This window comes from Gossypium arboreum, chromosome 10, assembly GCF_025698485.1.
Source record: "Gossypium arboreum isolate Shixiya-1 chromosome 10, ASM2569848v2, whole genome shotgun sequence".
Lineage (NCBI taxonomy): Eukaryota > Viridiplantae > Streptophyta > Magnoliopsida > Malvales > Malvaceae > Gossypium > Gossypium arboreum.
The window spans coordinates 34,054,241-34,076,341 of record NC_069079.1 but is presented as its reverse complement, the minus strand read 5'-3'; the positions used below and the strand labels follow the sequence as shown (position 1 = coordinate 34,076,341).

The 22,101-nt window shown below is 31.6% G+C and overlaps 1 protein-coding gene across 1 annotated transcript; it reads left to right on the top strand.

Moving 5' to 3' along the window:
- The first annotated feature begins 2,048 nt into the window (after positions 1 to 2,048).
- LOC108488347 (UDP-glycosyltransferase 74E2-like) lies at positions 2,049 to 4,381 on the top strand. The gene is made up of 2 exons (XM_017792633.2): positions 2,049 to 2,821; positions 3,462 to 4,381. Exons 1-2 carry the CDS (start codon positions 2,180 to 2,182, stop codon positions 4,182 to 4,184), a joined length of 1,365 nt encoding a protein of 454 aa, XP_017648122.1. The 5' UTR covers positions 2,049 to 2,179; the 3' UTR covers positions 4,185 to 4,381.
- Positions 4,382 to 22,101: the final 17,720 nt, after the last annotated feature.

The following is a 22,101-nucleotide window of genomic DNA, read 5'->3' as shown; positions in this document are numbered from 1 at the left end:
ATTTGCACTTGACTATTTGTATTAGATTCAATGCATCATGCACAGTCAACAACAAATGCATCCCGCATGTTTTTTTAATTAAATATTTTGAATGTTTTCCTAGGGAAAAAATAACCTTGATGCCAACTTTCAGCAGCAGCATATATCTTTCCTCTCTCTCATTTTAACATTATTTTATAGATCTTTTTACTGTCTCATTTATAATCCCGTGTAATTAAAATAGAGTACATCAAATTTTTTATATCATGTATATATTTAGACTAAACTTTTAAATAAAAATATTACGTCTTCTTTTAATTAAGCGGGATTATAGATGATATGGTAAAAAGGATTCATAAAATAATTTCTTTTTCTTTGGCATTATCTAAAATTTTTGCTAGATTAAAATAATTTGGGCTTTATTCTCCAATATTATCATTTTTGCTCTTTATATATATATTTTTAAATTTTAAAGTTTTAGTCTTTAACTCAAATGATATTTGTTAAATTAGTTAACTGAAATGGCATAAATTTTATGAGTATAATCTGAATATAACAAGTTAACATTATATTAAACATGTAATAATATTTTCGTCATATAAAATAATGAGAAAAGTAAAATTTAACAATTATCGTCTAATCAAGACTAAACTTTTAAATTTTAAAAATATAAAACTAAAAATAATCAAATTAAAGTTAAATGACTTAATCTAGACTAGTAATAAATTTTGGCCTTTGGAAACTATATAATTTTTTAATTATAAGTAAAATTACAATCACAATCACAAACATTAGACTATCGAGTCAAGCACTATAGAATATAATTAGACTAATAATTAGAATCTATCCGAAGCGAAATCAATATATATATATTTGAAGTTAAACTAAAATAGCTCCAGACAACAGTGTTATTTGAATTAAATTGAATCGATTGATTGGATCAATTGGACCAGTTAGGAAAGTGGCTTTGAACCAGTTAGATTGGGAACAAGTACGAATTGGTTGAATCAGATAAAAAATTGATTAAATTGATAGTTGAACCAAATTTTTTTAATAATTTTTTAATCGAATTAGTTGGACCAATCTGACTAGCAAACCGACAGCTTGACCGATTCAACCATCAGATTGGTTTAAAAAATATTGTCAAAAAATACCCCACACATAGTAGTATTTAAGTTAGAATAAATTTAAAAACAATCCACGCATAATTTACGCATAGTAAATTGAATCTAGGATATCAAAATTTTAGGGTTAACTTTTACCACCATTATTAAAATCTCTTTGACATTCTATACAAATTATATGATGTAAACATGATTTAAAAATATTATATTTTATCATACCCATGATATGAATGAAATAAAATATTTCATGTTAAAAATATTTTATTTTAAAATTTATTAAATAATATATATAAGTAGAATATAATAAAATTATATTTTAATATTATTGAACATGTTTTTCATTGTGAGACTTGTAATTTTTAATTGTTTTATTTAAAATAATATAAAAGTATGAAAAATAAAAGTGTAATTATAATATTATTAATTATAATTTTTTAAAATATTTTTTATTTTATAATTGAGTTGTTAATTGGTTAAGAATAACACCAAATTAATAAATGGCTTAAATTTTATATAATAGGAGAGATGAATAATATGGAGCAAATAAAGACCTGAATTTCTTAATTAAGGTTAAATAAATAAAATTATTATTATATATTTTAAAATTTTTAAAAATTTTAATTTAATTTAAAATTTTTAAAATAAATTTACTATAATAACCTCTAATAAAAGATTCCTCTTTTACCCATATATTAAAAGTTAGGTATTTATTTCACAAGTATACTTAAAAATTAGTATGTATGTTTTTTTTAATATATATTAATAATTTACTTTCATATAAGACACCTCTGAGCTGCTTATGGGATTTAAAATGTACCTAATATTTTTTCATATTAAAATTTATATTATATAATGATGTAATATTATACAAATATAATAGATTGAATCTTTATCTCAATTATAATTATTATTATTACATCCTTTGAAATAGTAGTCAAAATTTTTATTTAGTGATGAAACTCTGTCATCAATTTTCTCTCCATACAAATACGATATACATACATGACTGGGGAGGTGTGACGTTAAAAATAAGAGAGAGTTGAGAGTGTTGGCCTGAGAAGTTTTGAGAAAAGTCAATGGAGCAGAAACATGAAGAAACCCATGTCCTGGTTTTCCCTTTCCCAATTCAAGGGCACATAAACCCAATGCTTCAATTCTCCAAACGCTTAGCCTCAAAAGGCCTAAGGGTCACCCTAATCTCCACTTCCAAAACCATGCAACCCTCTGCCTCCTCCATCAACTTCCACTCCATCGATTTCCATGAAGGCGACGCAGTCGCTAACGTTGACGAATATCTTGAACTCTACGAATTAGTAATCCCAAAAAGGCTAGCCCAGTTCATCGAGGAGTACCAGATTTGCTCTCAACATGGAGCAAAAGTCCTGGTTTACGACTCTGGTATGACGTGGGCGTTGGATGTGGCTAAACAGTATGGTTTGCAAGGAGCTTCGTTTTTCACTCAGTGTTGGGCGGTGAACGCCATTTTTATTCATTTGAAAGAGGGGAGTTTGAGGGTGCCATTGGAAGATGAGAACAAGGGAAATGTTGTAGTTTCGTTGCCGTCAATGCCGGAGCTAGGGATGAGTGATTTACCATCATTTGTTAGTGATAAGTCAGGGTCGTATCCGTCTCTGTGGAAGCTTATCAGAAGCCAGTTCTCAAATTTTCACGAAGCCGATTGGGTCTTCTGCAACACTTACGATAAGCTGGAACATGAGGTTAGCTCCCTTTTTTTATCTTCTCCATCAATATTTCTCTATTTCATCATTGGATGGCCTTTGAGGCTATTGTTTCTTTTTGTTGCATACAAAACCTACCGCTCATTGAACCTGTCTCTTTCAACATTATCCCAATTCCTATGTCGTAATTTTTTTTGGTCATATTTTGTGTTGCCATGTTCAAATACATAATTTATCTAACTCTGTAAATTTTTTTTACAATTTATGGGATAGAGCAAATTCAATGATAGTGCAGTGGTAAAACATATGAAAATAACTAAAAATGATATTTTTAAAATTAAAAAAAAAATTATTAGCTATCAAATATTTGAACCTCCACTAGGTAAATTACCTACAACACAGGGATTAACAAATTAAATCAAAGTTAGCTTTAATCCTATATGTAAAACAAGGCTACTTTTCATAAACAAAAGGAGATGATTGTTATTCCTTTTGTCGGTTAATGCTACTGTGAGAAGGATCCTTGTCTCAAATATTGCCCTTTTTGGAGAGTGAGAAACAGGGAATTGCAGAAACAAGAGAAAATAAGGAAAGAGCAAAATGGAGCAGCTGGTATGTTGTTAGTGATAAAACCCTTGTTTCTGACACAGATGCCATGCATTTTGCTGATTTCTTGCAGATAATCAAGTGGATGAGAAGCAAATGGCCAATCAAGACAGTTGGCCCCACAATCCCATCCATGTACCTAGACAAACGATTGGAAGATGACAATGATTATGGCCTCCACCTCTTCAAACCCGACACCGACCTTTGCCTCAACTGGTTAAACTCAAAAGAAGCTAGCTCGGTCGTCTACGTATCATTTGGAAGCATAGCCGGTCTTACAGAGGAGCAAATGGTGGAACTAGCAATGGGTCTGAAATTAACCAACAAAAACTTCCTGTGGGTAGTGAGAGAAACGGAACAAAACAAACTCCCAAGCAACTTCATGGAAGAAACAGCAGAGAAAGGGCTGGTAGTTTCATGGAGTCCACAGTTGGATGTTCTAGCGCACAGGGCAGTGGGTTGTTTCATGACTCACTGTGGCTGGAACTCCACGCTTGAGGCGTTGAGCTTAGGGGTGCCAATGATTGCGATGCCACAATGGACGGATCAGCCTACTAATGCGAAGTTTGTGGCTGATGTTTGGAAAGTGGGAATCAGAGTTAAAAAGGATGAGAAAGGGATGATGAGAAAGGAAGAGATCGAGAGGTGTGTAAGGGAAATCATGGAAGGAGAGAAAAGCTTGGATATCAAAAGGAATTCTGAGAAATGGAAGAACTTAGCCAAAGATGCTGTGGATGAAGGTGGAAGCTCTGACAAGAATATACAGGAATTTGTGGCTGATATTACAAGGAATTAGCATTTATATATGTTAATAGCTCCTTCACTGCAACAAGAATTTAAACTACTTTATTTTGGTTTATTCGGGTTCATGCCTAAATTTTCAATTTAATTTTAATTATTAATTTTTGAACATAAGGGCTAAAGTGCATAAATTTCAAAATTGGTGTAATATTTATGTAATTATTGATAATAGAGGGCTGTATAAGGATTTAATTGGGTCGGTTTCAAAATCATAGCTCAAATTTGAAAGTTATGGCAAATTCGGTTTTAAGGACTAAATTGAATAAAATACAAAATTTTAGGGGCATCTGGATAATGAAATTTAACTTATATATGCACATGATAGGATGATATAAGATGTGTGGAATTGATAAATTGAATTGAATAATTGTATGGATTGAAAATTGGACTAAATAAAAAATAATAGGGAAAAAGACAAAATTGTTGAATAGTCATTATAGTTTCAACTTGTTTTTTATTTAACCAGATAAGTTCATATGGTATGATTATATTTAAATTGTTGTATACTTGAATTATGAACTTGATTATGTTTGATAGTAATTTGACTTGTTTACAATTCGATACAAAATGAGATATGGACTAAATCGTAAAGAAATAATAAATTGACTGATAAATGATGAATTTCTATTTGGGGTATTTAATTAATTGATATTTGATTATGACTAATCAAATCATATTGGTATGAATTTGACTGATTATTGAGATAGAGGATTAAATTGAATAATTTGTAAAATATGTACGACCTTGTAATTGAATATGATTTGGATAAATTTTGATATTATATCGAATTATTATTTGTAGCTAAAATTGATGCAGGATCGTCAAAAGGGAAAGAAAAGGCAAGAGTGATGATGAGTGACGCAGGCTTTCGATTTGTATTTCTATAACCTGAAGCTGATTATACTTAAAGCATATTCATGATATATTTTATTATATAGTATTAAGGTAAGGTATTAATAGAAATTGAGTTAAAGTATGTTATGTTATGTTATGTTATGTGATAAATTGATGAATTAATGTTGAAATGAGAATGATGGGATATGAATTGAATTATATGATGAAGTTAGAAGTTGGTTATTTTATTAAATGTACAGGTTTATATATCAAGATAGTTGATAGTACACTACGGTGCCAGTTGAGATACAGCTTGACTAATCTGAGTATTCGTTCTAAGAATCCGAGTCAGATTAAGAGGATTCTACCAATGCAATTTGGCTATAAGGTAAATTGGGTATGTATTGTGATAGTATATAATAGAACATGTACCTAAGTTGAGTCTTTTTATTCAAACTATGTTGTGAGCTTGTAAATATATATAGGTGTTTTCACTAAAGAGATATATATTGTCTATGAAGTCAATTAGTAACTATGCTTGAAGGTGATTGATATAGAATGCTCAGAGTGTTTTGGTAATTGTTAGAAGGTATATATATATATATATATATATATATATATATATATGAGATGGAATTTGAATGGTTCAATTGATATTGCAAATGGTAGGAATTGAACATAGAAATGATGTGGTTGAATCATGATTTGAAAGGCTTGAAAGTATGGAATTTTAGCTTGTGATTTAATAAGTTGTTTATGTGTTTTGGTGCCTGATTAATGCATGTTGAATAGATTGATGTTGGTGAAATTTTACTTTGTGTAGTCAATGGCATGTATCGAGTAAGGTCATTTAGGTATAAATTATGTTAGATGCTAATGATGTATGATAGCAAATTGGTAACTAAACTCATATGTGGTTGCTATGGTATAGCTTGGTTAAATGAATGGTTAAAATGGCTATAAGTGTTATGTGTTTATGTTTGAGTAATGGTATGAATGACTTAACTAAAATGCATTAGGTAATGTTGATGATTTTAGTTGTTATAGACAAGAATGCTTAGCTGTTGAATGAATTGCTTGAGTTATAATTGTTAAGGTTATAAGTTAGGTAAGTTAATGTTTTGGAAATGCTTGTTTGGTGCTAAAATCTTGTCTATAATAGTTAAATGTTATGTGTGCTTGAATGTTTGACGGAAAATGTGTTTATTTTGACAGTTTTGGAAATGTACGGTTTTTCCAAAATTAATGACCTAGTAGTCTATCTTCGGTATCGTGATGTTAAGCCTTGGGTATTGCAGCACCCACTTTTGAAATCTATGAAAATTGGTCTTTAGGTTGGGAAGTTTGGATACTGTCTCCAATATCCCAATACCAAGCCTTGGATATCGCGATACCCACTTTTTGAAAATTTTATAGTTTAGTCCTAATTCGACCTTGGAATAAAATTGAACTTTCCTAAACTTGTTGTAGTGGGCCAATTTTGCCCAGGCCTTAAACAACAACAAAATAAAAATAAAAATAAAGTCCCAGTCCAATTACATATCAGGCCCAAATACACTACCCAATTACAACCCAAATACAAGAAAACGCTAATGGCCCAAAAACTAAACTATTTTCAGAAAAAAAAGAGAAGAATAAACCCTAGCCGTATGTCTGCGCTGCGCCGTTTCTCTGCGTGCGATCTGACACCACTCCGTTGCCACTGTCACCTGCAAAGAAGAACAAACATGCAACAGAAAAAACACGCAAGGCAGTAGAGAACAACAAAGTAAAAAACAAAATAGCAGTAGCAAACAAAAGCCCAAAAAAAAACAAACAAACAAACAAAAGGAATATTGTAACTTTGGCTATAAAAGAGGTCATTGTAACACCCCTAACCCGTATCCGACGTCGGATTAGGGTTACAAGGCATTACTGAACAAAACACAATTTAACACAGTCATTTATCACTTTTCATGTATCAATATTCACGTTACAAATCATACTTTGAAATTCAATCAATCAATACTCTTAACCTATTTAAAAGTTAGAACCAAACTATTATACATCAATAAAATATTGCATGCTTTACAAACCCATTGTTTGAACCTAATTACTATCAATATTCATACCATTCGAATATTTATAATATATTCAAGCTTATAACAATACATCATATATACTAAGCTTATGTCAAATCATCTATTGCATATATTTATTTCATTAACAAACTTCTAGCCATACAAGTCATATCAATCCATATCTTTAACTAAATATCAAATATATCATTTTATAAGATATATACATGCTCATAACACTCTAAAACGAAAGCCATTTCTAAATACAAATACCAAATCATGGTTAACCCAATTCATGAACTAATTTATAAAAATAGCAATTCGTATGTTATGCATATGCGACACATTTACTTAGGTTAAGCTTTTCACACACCTTATTAGGCATACAAATATAAAACATAATCAAGCTTTGTTATAAGACCAAATACATTTGTAAACATTACCAACCTATGTGCATTACACCATAGCCATGTTAAACAATTTTTGAACATAAACAAAAATTTTAAGTACACCAATTCGCATACTAAATATCATGCCCCAAAACACATAAACACAACAAATCAATTATCCCTATATTCGGTCATTAAATTTAGCCTCAAAAGACCAAACCAAACCATTTTAAAACATGTACATTTATTACCATTTCAAATTGTACCTAAATAACCAATGCACCATCAATGATATACTCATCTTTCTATCTTTTTACCTATTTATTCATGTCGAATCATGTCATCATATAACACACAAAATAACCACATATCATACTTCCAAAATATACTACCTATAAGACCGAAAATGCATACACCTCATTTATCACCTTCAAGCCAATTCACTAGACAAATTGTACATCCAAAATAAGTCAATAATAAACCACACCCAATACCAATTTCTCAATTTAGAGCAAATTCATCACATAGCTTATAGATACATGCGCCACAATTCAAAGACACATCCATCTACCACACAAATTATACCATAAAACACATTTCCAAATGAGCTAATCTCATGACCGATTATTTGTTATACTTTTTATTACTCGTTGCCGAGTCATAAAACCAAACACTTCAAGCATATAAACCATGAAACATACCTCCAAAATAAGTATAAGTCATAACCACATACACACAAGCCATAATATTGTAATCAAGCCATTTTCACATGGATACATAAATATACAAATTCAAAACCAAACATATTTAAACTAGCCTATACATGCCATATGTTCAAAGTTTCAAACTTCAAAAGTACAGAATGATAGTCGATAGTGTGACGATGATCCTTGAAAATCCCCGAGCTTGTAACTAACTTCCAAAATCTATAAAACACCGAATGAACACACAAAGTAAGCTTGGAAAGCTTAGTAAGCCATAATCAAATAAATCATCAAAAGAACATTTGCATTATAAATTCAACTTGGTCGAATATGATCAATCTCATATACATATATATAATTACCCTTTTATCATACATAATTCATATTATCACTTCAAGTACTACACTTACCTTACTTTCATGAACATTTAATTTCACACGTACCTGAACCATTTAGCTCGATTTCACATTCGATCTTGACTCGACATTGCCCGTTGAACCATTCGGAATTGTCAAGGATACACGAAAATCATATAATCTCGTACAATGCCATATCCCGAATATGGTCTTACATGCTATCACATATCGATGCCACTATCCCAGACAGGGTCTTACACATTTTATCACTTCGATGCCAATGTCCCAGACATGGTCTTACATGAATCACACATCAGAAGTCCTAATGTTATGACATACGTATCCTATACTATTCTTATGGTTCGTACGGGGCTTTCGGACGTCGTAATTCAATCAATTCAAGTTGTAACAAGTTCTCCAATGCTTAATTCAATTCGGCACATACATATATTTATTTACAATTCAATTCGGCACATATAATACATATACATTCGAATTTAACAACATTTATTTACTTATGAACTTACCTTGTACAGACACAAACGAATAGGAACAACTATGTGACCATTTTAGACTTCCTCCGATCTAATTCTATTTTCTTTCGTTCTTGATCTAAATAAATTCAGATTTCACTAATTTAACCACACATTTAATCAATTCAATCCAAAAATGCATAATTAGGCCTTTTTATACTTTGGCCCTTATATTTTCACACTTTAACATTTTAGTCCTTATTTCACAAAAAACAAAATATACATAATTTCCTTATACACATGCTTGGACGAATATTCCTTTATTTCATATAAGTCCATATCTTTCATTTATTTCACATTTTGACCCCTCAATTTACAAATTTCACAATTTAATCCTTAATACACATTTTTATCAAAAATCACTTAATTAAACATAATAATCTATCAAAAAAGATTTATTTTTCATCATCAAACCACAAAAATCTCAAGCTACCAACAATGGAATATCACAAAATCCACAACCAATTCAAAAATTCAAGCATGGGCTAGCTAGTATTCGAAGCAATGATCTTAAAAACGTAAAAATTATCAAAAACCGAGCAATTTACATACCTCAATCAAGCAAAATGAGTGCCAAATACACAAAAGCTCAAGAAATTTTTTTCTTTCTTTCTCAAGTTTCAGCCAAAAGATGAACAACATGCATGGTTTTTATGTTTTATTTATTTAATTACATTATAACACTTAAATTACTATTTTAACCTTTATAAAATAATATGAAAACATTATAACTCATGTCCCTAACCATCCATGATAATATTCCATGGTCAAATATCAACATAAGGACACCATATTATAAAAGCCATAGCAATATAGCACTTTAAAAAATAGCAAGTCACTTTTGCATTTTATGCGATTAAGTCCTTTTATCAAATTGAGCACACTAACAATAAAATTTTCACACAAAACTTTCACACACATTAATTCGCATACTATAAACACCAAAAATAATATTAAAATTATTTCACGACTTCAGATTTGTGGTTCCGAAACTACTATTCCTGTAACAGTCCAATTTAGACTCTAACTGGAATGGTGGTTTTGGGACCACGAATCCGAGCCAAAAAAATATTTAAATATTATTTTTCGTGTTTATTATATGTGAATTTGCATGTGTGAAAGTTTCGTACAAAAATTTGATTGTTTGTGTGCTTAATTTGATAAAAGGACTTAATTGTGTAAGTTGAAAACTTGATAGTCTAAATTATAAAGGTTGAATTGATAGTGGGTTTTTAATATGGAGTATTTATGTTGCAAATAGTCCACTATCTAAGTGATGGCCGAATGTACCCTTATTGTATATGTTTAAGTTATTATTATTATAAGGTTAAATAGGTAAAATATGTTAAAAATTAACATATAATATATTAAAACATTAAAAAAAATAATAAGAAAGCCATGCATTTATACTTGTTATTGCCGAAACTTGAGAAAGAAAGAAATAAAATTTAGCTTAGGGTATTCGGCACTTTAGAAGCTTGATTCAAGGTTAGTTTTTGTTCGGTTTTTGGTAATTTTTACGTTTTTGAGATCGTTGCTTCGAATACTATCCGACCCATGTTTAAATTTTTTATTTTGATGCATATTTTGAGTTATTCCATTGATGAATATTTGTGTTTTGTGATGTTTGATGATGAAATATTAAAATATGTTTTAGATTAACATGTTTTGTATTTGAGTTTTTGAAGATTTTGAGTAATTAGGACTAAATTACAAAAATAATAAATTGAGGGACTAAAATGTAAAATAGATGAAATAAATGGATTAGTATAAGTATATAGAAGATTCAGCTCAACTATGTTGTAGTGAGATTTTGTGTAATTTGTGTTTTATGCAATTAGGACTAATTTGTAAAAATATGAAATATTAGGGGGTAAAATGGTAATTTTCCCATTTATGAGTTTTTCCCATTTATGAGTTTTTGGATTAAATTGAATGAAATTGTATTTAAATGAGGTTAATTTGAAATTATATAGATTAAGAACAAAGGAAATCAGACTTGGATCGGGGAAAAACAAAAATAGTCGAATAGCCGATTCGTAACATTCGTCGATATCCGAGGTAAGTTTTTAAGCAATTAAACATGATTTATTTTGAACATAAAATGATTTACTATGATGATTCAAATAATGTATAAGTTGATAGCCGAATGATATATGTAAATGAATTAATGTGATTAAGTTGTATTTGAATGATATTGAAGCCTCTGAAAATGTGTATGTATTACATGGAATATTATACGATTTGATATATGTGAAATGTTGTGGAATGATTTTTGTATTTGTGATATTCGGGCTTGGGCCTAGCAAGCCTTGTGCTGTTGACATTGATCGGGCTTTGTGCCTAGTAGGCTTATTGCCGGTGAATAAATATCAGACTTCGAGTCTAGCAGGCCTTGTGCCGGTGTGTGATTCAGGCTTATGCCTATTAGGTTTATACCTGTGATTTGTTTTCAAGTTTAAGATGATGAGAATTCAAGTTATTGTGGATATTGAGCAAGTGAAATTGAGCTAAATTGCATTGTATATATTCGGCCAAAAATGTAAGTACAAGTGAGCTTATATTGAACTTGAATATTCGGTTATATGTAAAGTTATCTTATATGTGCATATTCGGCCATAAGAGATGTTATATTGAATTTGAACTATAGGTTATATGTGATGTTTTATTTAACTCATATATTCGGCCACATATGAAGATATAATGAATCTTGTGTATTTGGCCATATATGTAAGTGACTATGTGATGAAAGATTTGATCTTGTATAGTCGGCTTATATGAAATATTTATCTGGTATTATATAATTGATTGTGAACATTCGACCAAGGTAATTTATTAAGATGAAGTATAATATTACGGATATAATTTGGTTAGTTTAAATGTTTTGATTATTCATTGAGTTGCTTAATTTGCTTAAGGCTTGCTAAGCTAAGTTAGCTTACTCTGTATGTTTTTATTACTCTATTTTATAGATTTTGGTTGTAAGTTACGAGCTCGGGGATCGTGATTGAAGTCATCTACACTATTGTCAACTTTTGGTATTTTTCAAAGTTTATCTTCGAACTTTTGGCATGTATAGGCTAAGTCGTATTTTGATCGACCTTGAATATGTATAACTTTAGCTTTGCGAAAATAGCTTAATTTCCATGATAGATTCATTCATACTTGGATATCGATTGAGCTTACCTTTAGTTGATATGTTATATATTATATGCTAATGAAATATGTGATATATATATATATATATATGGTATGATTGAAAATGATGTATTGATGTTAGATTTGAAAATGGATTGATGTAATGATTATATATATATATATAAATTTCATGATATAATTATTTGTTTCGATTTAGGTTTTGATTTGGATAAAATATATTTGAATGATGAGTTTAGAATATGTAACTTATAAGAGGTATATTCATGATTTCATGTGCGAATGTATATTTGTTTGTGATGTAATAGAGTTGAAAGGAATATGACGATAAGGATTTGCCTATTCGGTTAATGAGAAGAAAATTTACCAAATGAATAGTATTTTGTATAATAATATATTTAGTAATAGTTTATTTTGTTTTGATTATAAGGTTAAGCATGATTAATGTAAATTTGATAATGCATAGTATGAGACATGCATATGTTCGATTATGCATAGGTTAATTTAGTTCGGTTTGCATGAAAAATGTATGAGTTTTATATTTGGTTATGAGGTTATATAATGATTAATTATTAAGATTGTTTTGTTTAATAAGGCTTGTAAATGAAACATTGATAAATGACCATTTGAATAGTGAATTTATGTAATAGTTCACCATGGAAATTATATGCATTTTGCAAAATGATAATTATGTGTACACATATATATGTATATGTTTGTGAATTGAATGATGTTTGGTTATATATAAAGAAAGTATTTGTGTATGTAAATATATATTTGCTAATGAATAAATGATTCATGATAATACACTATGTTTAAATCTGTGAAAGTTCGGAATTATGTTTTTGTATTGTAATGCCTCGTAACCCTAGTCTGACGGCGGATACGGGTTAAGGGTGTTACATTTTATTGGTGTTAGAGCTATGGTTAAGTCGATTCTAGGACTGACATAGCGTGTGTGAGTTTAGCTATACATGCCAAAATTTATACTGCGATAGTGTGATGACTTCTGACATTTAAAAATGTGCTTTCATATAGTAAATGGATTCCGACAGAGCAGTAGCTGATGATGTCGAGAGTGTAGCGCCTACTCCCGCGCATAGGACAGGGCCAGTTGAATCTCGACCTGTCTCGAGTAGCCATTAGGGGGAGGCTAAGCAAGCCTTCTATCAAATGATGAACGATTGGTTTACTCAGTATATCCGGACTAATTCGGCTGTACAACAACCTCCACCCATGAATAATCTATCTCCGATACCTGTGGTACCTCCAATGATTGATCCGATGAGATTTAATAGGCCTCCTGTAGATAAAATCAGAAAACATGGGGCCAAAGAATTTAAGGCCAATGATGATGATGATGCTGAACGAGCCGAGTTGTGGCTCGATAATACTATTCGTGTGTTCGACGAGTTATGATCTACTCCAGATGAATATTTAAAGTGTGCCATATCTTTATTACGAGACACTACATATCACTGGTGGAATACACTAGTACTGGTGGTTCCGAAAGAAATAGTGACTTGGGAATTCTTTCAAGCGGAGTTCCGTAAGAAATACATCAGCCAGAGATTTATCGACCAGAAACGCAAAGAATTTCTAGAATTGAAACAGGGTCGTATGACCACAACTAAGTACGAGCAGAAATTTGTGAGACTTAATCGATATGCTCGTGAATGTGTTTCAACCGAAGCTATCATGTGTAAAAGATTCAAAGAAGGTTTAAATGAAGACATTAAATTACTGGTTGGTATACTTGAAATTAAAGAGTTCGTGGTACTTGTTGAGCGAGCTTGCAAAGCCGAAGAGCTCGGGAAAGAGAAAAGAAAAGCTGATTTTGAAGCCAGAGATTTTTGTAAAAGATCATCGAGCAAGACATTTCAATCAGCATCGAAGAAGTTTCGAGATGATTCTAGTCGATTTAAAGCTACTTCGGGCTTTTCTAGACGAGATCGAGACCGACCTCCTGTGAGTTCACAAGCTACTTCGATTGCTAGTGTTGGCAATGATCGGCAGAACAGACTCGAGTGTAAACATTGTGGCAAATGGCATTCTGGAAGTTGTAGATTGCATGATCGGTCATGTTTTAAATGTGGATCGATGGATCATTTCATCCGAGATTGTCCGGTGTTAGTCGAGCAAAACACTGTTCAGAATGTGAGACCGAGTAACATGTCAACACGAGGCAGACCACCCAGACATTCGGGTAATGTAAGTGGCAGTCAGAGAGGGAAGAAAGATACAACGGTTTGATCTGAGGCTCGTGCACCTGCCAGAGCATATGCTATATGAGCTCGCGAGGAGGCTTCTTCCCAGATGTTATTACCGGTACTTTCACTATTTATGATACTAGTGTTATTGCATTGATTGATCCTGGTTCGACTCATTCTTATGTGTGTGAAACATTAGTATCCAGTAAGACTTTGCCTGTTGAGTCTACTGAGTTTGTAATTCAAGTATCAAACCTCCTGGGCCGGTGTGTTCTGGTTGACAAAGTGTGTAAGAATTGCCCGTTGATGATTCAAGATTCATGTTTTCCGGCCGATTTGATGATGTTACCCTTCGATGAGTTCGATATAATTTTGGGTATGGATTGGCTGACTTTGCACGATGTTGTTGTTAATTGCAAAAGAAAGACCATTGATTTGAGATGTCAGAACAACAAGATTATTCGGATTGAATCTAATGATCTAAATGGTTTACCAGCGGTAATATCTTCGATATATGTGAGAAAAGGTTGTGAAGCTTACCTTGCTTATGTGCTTGATAGTAAAGTAACTAAAAAGAAGATTGAATTTGTACCAGTTGTGTGCGAGTATCTGGATGTGTTTCCTAAAGAATTGTCGGGTTTGCCACCTATCTGAGAGGTAGAGTTTGGTATTGAGTTAGTTCCGGGGGCGACTCCAATTTTGATAGCTCCATATCGGATGGCACCTACTGAATTAAAAGAATTAAAAGCACAGTTGCAAGAGTTAACAGATAGAGGTTTTGCACGACCGAGTTTCTCTCCCTGGGGTGCGCCAGTTCTATTTGTGAAAAAGAAAGATGAAACCATGAGAATGTGTATAGATTATTGCCAGCTAAATAAAGTGACTATAAAGAATAAAAAGGGCTTCAGTGTTTTCGAAGATAGATTTGAGATCGGATTATTATCAGTTGCGAGTCAGAGATTCCGATGTGCCAAAAACTGCTTTTCGAACGAGGTACGGACATTATGAGTTTCTAGTTATGCCGTTCGGACTTACTAATGCACGTGTTGTTTTATGGATTTGATGAATCGGATTTTCAAGCAGTATTTGGATCGGTTTGTGGTTGTGTTTATTGATGATATACTGATCTACTCTCGTAACGAAACTGAATGCTGAGCATTTGAGACTTGTGTTACAGACTTTACGAGAAAAACAATTGTATGCGAAGTTTAGTAAATGTGAGTTTTGGTTACATAAAGTTAGCTTTCTTGGACATGTTGTTTCAGCATCAGGTATTCGGGTTGATCCGAGTAAAATTTCAGCAATACTTGATTGAAAACCTCTAAGAAACTTTTCTGAAGTCAGAAGTTTTCTGGGACTTGCTGGTTACTATAGACGGTTTGTGAAAGGTTTCTCTATGATTGCAACCCCGATGACGAAGCTACTGTAGAAGGATGTTAAGTTCGAATGGTCAGAAAAGTGCCAGAAAAGTTTTAATCAGTTGAAAGTTCTTTTGACTGAAGCTCCGGTGTTAGTTTAGCCAGAATCGGGTAAAGAATTTTTTATCTATAGTAATGCATCTTTAAATGGTTTGGGTTGTGTTTTGATGCAGGAAAGCAAAGTTATAGCTTATGCCTCGAGACAGCTAAAACCGCATGAAAAGAATTATCCGACGCACTACTTAGAGTTGGCAGCTATTGTATTTGCATTGAAAATTTGGCGTCACTATTTGTTTGGTAAAAAATGTCATGTTTATTCTGATAAAAAAAGCCTGAAGTATTTAATGACTCAGAAAGATTTGAATTTGAGACAGCATCGATGGTTAGATTTGTTGAAAGATTATGAACTTGTGATTGATTATCACTCGAGAAAGGCTAATGTTGTTGCTGATGCTTTAAGCCAAAAATCATTGTTTGCTTTGCGTGCAATGAATGCGCATATGACTATGTCTGATGATGGTATGATAATAGCTGAGTTAGAAGCTAGACCGTTATATATTCAGCAAATTTGTGATGCCCAGAAAATTGATAACGAGTTGATAGTAAAATGAGCTCAGGGTGATTCAAATGCTGATTTAGAGTTTCGAATTGATGTTAATGACTGTTTGAGATTCAAAAACGGAGTATATGTTCCGAAAAATATAGAGAGCTGATTCAGATGATTTTGAATGAAGCTCACAACAGTTGGCTATCTGTTCATACTGTAAGTACAAAGATGTATATTGATCTAAAGCAGCACTATTGGTGGCCAGGTATGAAACGAGACATTTCTGACTTTGTATTGAAATGTTTAGTCTGTCAGCAAGTAAAAGCTGAGCATCAGGTACCTTCTGGATTACTTCAGCCGATCATGGTACCTGAATGGAAATGGGACAGAGTTACGATGGATTTTGTATCCGGTTTACCATTGACATCGAGCAAGAAAGATACAATCTGGGTTATTGTTGATAGATTAACCAAATCTGCTCACTTTGTTCCGGTTCGTACATATTACTCACTTGATAAACTGGCTGAATTGTATGTTTCTCAGATTGTGAGGTTACATGGTGTACCTATATCTATTGTGTCTGATAGAAATCCAAGGTTTACATCGCGATTTTCAAAGAAAATGCAAGATGCATCAGGTACTAAACTGCATTTTAGTACTGCTTTTCATCCCCAGACAGATGGTCAGTCCGAGCGAATTATTCAGATACTTGAGGATATGTTGAGATGTTGTATTCTCGAGTTTGAAGGTACGTGGAAACGATATCTACCTCTGATTGAATTTGCATACAATAATAGCTTTCAATCAAGTATCAAAATGGCACCCTATGAAGCTTCGTACGGTCGTAAATGTAGTACACCTTTGTACTGGACTGAGCTCAGTGAAAATAAGATATACGGGGTCAATTTGATCAAAGAAACCGAACAGAAAGTAAAAGTAAACCGTGAAAGTTTGAAAGCAACATCAGATCGTCAGAAATCATACGTGGATTTGAAACAAAAAGATATAGAATTTGAGATCAGAGATAAAGTATTTTTGAAAGTCTCACCATGGAAGAAAATACTTAGATTCAATCGTAAAAGCAAATTGAGTCCGAGGTTTATTGGGCCGTATGAGATTATTGAGAAAATTGGGTCGGTTGCATATAGACTGTTGTTGCCACTTGAACTAGAAAAGATTCACAATGTATTCCATGTTTCGATGCTTCTTAGATATCGATCTGATCCTTCACACATAATTAGTCCGACTGAAGTTGAGATTAAGCCCGATATGTAGTACGAGGAAGAACCAATTCGTATTTTCGCTCGTGAGATTAAAGAGTTGCGAAATAAAAAAATTCGGTTGGTCAAAGTATTGTGGAATAAACACGGAGTTGAGGAAGCAACGTGAGAGTCATAGGATACAATGAAAGAACGTTATTCGAACCTATTCACCGGTAAGATTTTTGGGGACGAAAATCCCTAAGGGGAGAGTGTTGTAACAGTCCAATTTAGACCCTAATCGGAATGGTGGTTTCGGGACCACGAATCCGAGTCAGAAAAATATTTAAATATTATTTTTCGTGTTTATTAGATGTAAATTTGCATGTGTGAAAATTTCGTACAAAAATTTGATTGTTTGTGTGATTAATTTGATAAAATGACTTAATTGTGTAAGTTGAAAACTTAATAGTCTAAATTATAAAGGTTGAATTGATAGTGGCTTTTTAATATGGAGTATTTATGTTGCAAATGGTCCACTATCTAAGTGATGGCCGAATGTACCCTTATTGTATATGTTTATGTTATTATTATTATAAGGTTAAATAGGTAAAATATGTTAAAAGTTAACATATAATATATTAAAACATAAAAAAATAATAATAAGAAAGCCATGCATTTATACTTGTTATTGCCGAAACTTGAGAAAGAAAGAAAGAAAATTTAGCTTAGGGTATTCGGCACTTTGGAAGCTTGATTCAAGGTTAGTTTTTGTTCGGTTTTTGATAATTTTTACGTTTTTGAGATTGTTGCTTCGAATACTATCCGACTCATGTTTAAATTTTTAATTTTGATGCATATTTTGAGTTATACCATTGATGAATATTTGTGTTTTGTGATGTTTGATGATGAAATATTAAAAATACGTTTTAGATTAACATGTTTTGTATTTTAGTTTTTGAAGATTTTGAGTAATTAGGACTAAATTACAAAAATAATAAATTGAGGGACTAAAATGTGAAATAGATGAAATAAATGGATTAGTATGAGTATATAGAAGATTCGGCTCAACTATGTTGTAGTGAGATTTTGTGTAATTTGTGTTTTATGCAATTAGGACTAATTTGTAAAAATATGAAATACTAGGGGGTAAAATGGTAATTTTCCCATTTATGTGTTGTTGGATTAAATTGAATGAAATTGTATTTAAATGAGGTTAATTTGAAATTATATAGATCAAGAACAAAAGAAATCGGACTTGGATCAGGGAAAAACAAAAATAGTCGAATAGCCAATTCGTAACGTCCGTCGATATTCGAGGTAAGTTTTTAAGTAATTAAACATGGTTTATTTTGAACATAAAATGATTTACTATGATGATTCAAATTTTATAATGTATTAGTTGATAGCCGAATGATATATGTAAATGAATTAATGTGATTAAGTTGTATTTGAATGATATCGAAGCCTCTGAAAATGTGTATGTGTTACATGGAATATTATACGATTTGATATATGTGAAATGTTGTGGAATGATTTTTGTATTTGTGATATTCGGCCTTGGGCCTAGCAAGCCTTGTGCTGTTGACATTGATCGGGCTTTGTGCCTAGTAGGCTTAGTGCCGGTGAATAAATATCAGACTTCGAGTCTAGCAGGGCTTGTGCCGGTGTGTGATTCAGGCTTATGCCTAGCAGGTTTATACCGGTGATTTGTTTTCAAGTTTAAGATGATAATAATTCAAGTTATTGTGGATATTGAGCAAATGAAATTGAGCTAAATTGCATTGTATATATTCGGCCAAAAATGTAAGTACAAGTGAGCTTATATTGAACTTGAATATTCGGTTATATGTGAAGTTATCTTATATGTGCATATTCGGCCATAAGTGATGTTATATTGAATTTGAACTATAGGTTATATGTGATGTTTTATTTAACTCATATATTCATCCACATATGAAGATATAATGAATCTTGTGTATTTGGCCATATATGTAAGTGACTATATGATGAAAGATTTGATCTTGTATAGTCGGCTTATATGAAATATTTATCTGGAATTATATAATTGATTGTAAACATTCGGCCAAAGTAATTTATTAAGATGAAGTATAATATTACGGATATAATTTGGTTAGTTTAAATGTTTTGATTATTTATTGAGTTGCTTAATTTGCTTAAAGTTTACTAAGCTAAGTTAGCTTACTCTGTATGTTTTTGTTACTCTGTTTTATAGATTTTGGTTGTAAGTTACGAGCTAGGAGATTGTGATCAAAGTCATCTACACTATCGTCAACTTTTGGTATTTTTCAAAGTTTATCTTCGAACTTTTGGCATGTATAGGCTAAGTCGTATTTTGATCGACCTTGAATATGCATAACTTTAGCCATGCGAAAATGGCTTAATTTCCATGATAGATTCTTTCATACTTGGATATGGATTGAGCTTACCTTTAGTTGATATGTTATATATTATATGCGAATGAAATATGTGATATATATATGGTATGATTGAAAATGATTTATTGATATTAGATCTGAAAATGGATTGATGTAATGATTATATATATATATATAAATTTCATGATATATTTATTTGTTTCGATTTAGGTTTTTGGTTTGGATAAAATATATTTGAATGATGAGTTTAGAATATGTAACTTATAAGAGGTATATACATGATTTCATGTGCGAATGTATATTTGTTTGTGATGTAATAAAGTTGAAAGGAATAGGACGATAAAGATTTGCCTATTCGGTTAATGAGAAGAAAATTTACCAAATGAATAGTGTTTTGTATAATAATATATTTGGTAACAGTTTATTTTGTTTTGATTATAAGGTTAAGCATGATTAATGTAAATTTGATAATGCATAGTATGAGACATGCATATGTTCGATTATGCATAGGTTAATTTAGTTCGGTTTGCTGAAAAATGTATGAGTTTTATATTTGGTTATGAGGTTATATAATGATTAATTATTAAGATTGTTTTGTTTAATAAGGCTTGTAAATGAAACATTGGTAAATGACCATTTGAATAGTGAATTTATGTAATAGTTCACCATGGAAATTATATGCATTTTTGCAAAAATGATAATTATGTGTACACATATATATGTATATGTTTGTGAATTCGAATGATGTTTGGTTATATATAAAGAAAGTATTTGTGTATGTAAATATATATTTTCTAATGAATAAATGATTCATGATAATACACTATGTTTAAATTTGTGAAAGTTTAGAATTATGTTTTTGTACTGTAATGCCTCGTAACCTTAGTCCGGTGACGGATACGGGTTAGGGGTGTTACAATTCCGATTTAACTAAAACCGAGCTGTTACAGTCATAATAGACCATGTATTTTTTTACACATGTTAGAATAATCAAAAAACAGAAATCAAAACTTCAAATGTGATTTTTTAAAATTTTTCATTTATTTATTTTTTTAAGAAAAAGAAGAAATATGAAGAAAATCAAATACAAAAAGATATAGTTTAAATCTTTCAAATTCTTTTACACATCTAAAGAAAAAAAAAATCTTACCTGGGATGCTTCGTCTCCCTCCGGCATCGGAGATTCTCCCCTGCGTTGAAAGCCCAGAACCCTTTAGGGTTTGTTTGACATCCGTTAGAGCGGACGGCGCGACGGTTATAAGAGAATCGAAAGTTTTTTTTTTGTGTTTGTTGTGTTGTTTTTTTTTTTTGACATTTTTGAGAAGAGAAAGTTTTTCCGTTGAAAGGGGGTAAAAAACGGGCTTTCAAACTTTTCGGTCATCGTGAACGGTGGCACCGTCACCGGTGACCGGTGGCTACCACGGTGGTCCAACGATCGACTCAGAGGGGACGAGAGAAACTAAGAGAGCTTTTCAGTTTTTTTTAATAAAATGGGTGCAGAATGATTTTTTTTTTAAAAAAAATTTGGCTTTTATAGGCCATGAAAAGAAATACCATTTAAGACTGGTTCCAGTAGCCTCAAAACGATGTCATTTTGGTCAACCCGCATTTGACTCAACCCAAAGCCTCAAGGTCCACGTGTTTTTGGGCTAGGTATAATTTCAACCCTAGTCCTTCCGCTTTTCGAAAGGTTTACAATTGGGTCCAGATAATTTTCTTTTAATTTTTAGAAATTTTACCGCATGTTTTCTATGCGTTTTCAATTTGGTCCTTGGTTTGCTGATCTCCTGGAGAAGGGAAGCTTATCCGAAGGATCAGGTTATTTGCCTATTTCGCCCTTGTTGGTTTTCACGCTTTTCATTTTAGTCCGCCATTTATTTATTTTATCTTAATTTATCCTGTTAATTTGATTCGAGTGACAATCGAGTCCTTTGTTCATTTTAATTCCTTACGTATTTACTTGTTAGCCTATTTTATTATTATTATTATTTAAAACTGTTCTCTTATTTTCTTTTTATTGGGTATCTATTTGTTTATTTTGTTTTGTCATCCATTATTATATATTTATGTACTTTATTATAAATTGCACTCCAAATTTCATTTACATTTT

Bases quoted from the DNA above. Each gene is read 5' to 3' on its own strand.
- LOC108488347 (XM_017792633.2), top strand. From the start codon at position 2,180: ATGGAGCAGAAACATGAAGAAACCCATGTCCTGGTTTTCCCTTTCCCA. The intron at 2,822-3,461 runs GTTAGCTCCCTT...GATTTCTTGCAG, and splicing joins ACGATAAGCTGGAACATGAG to ATAATCAAGTGGATGAGAAG.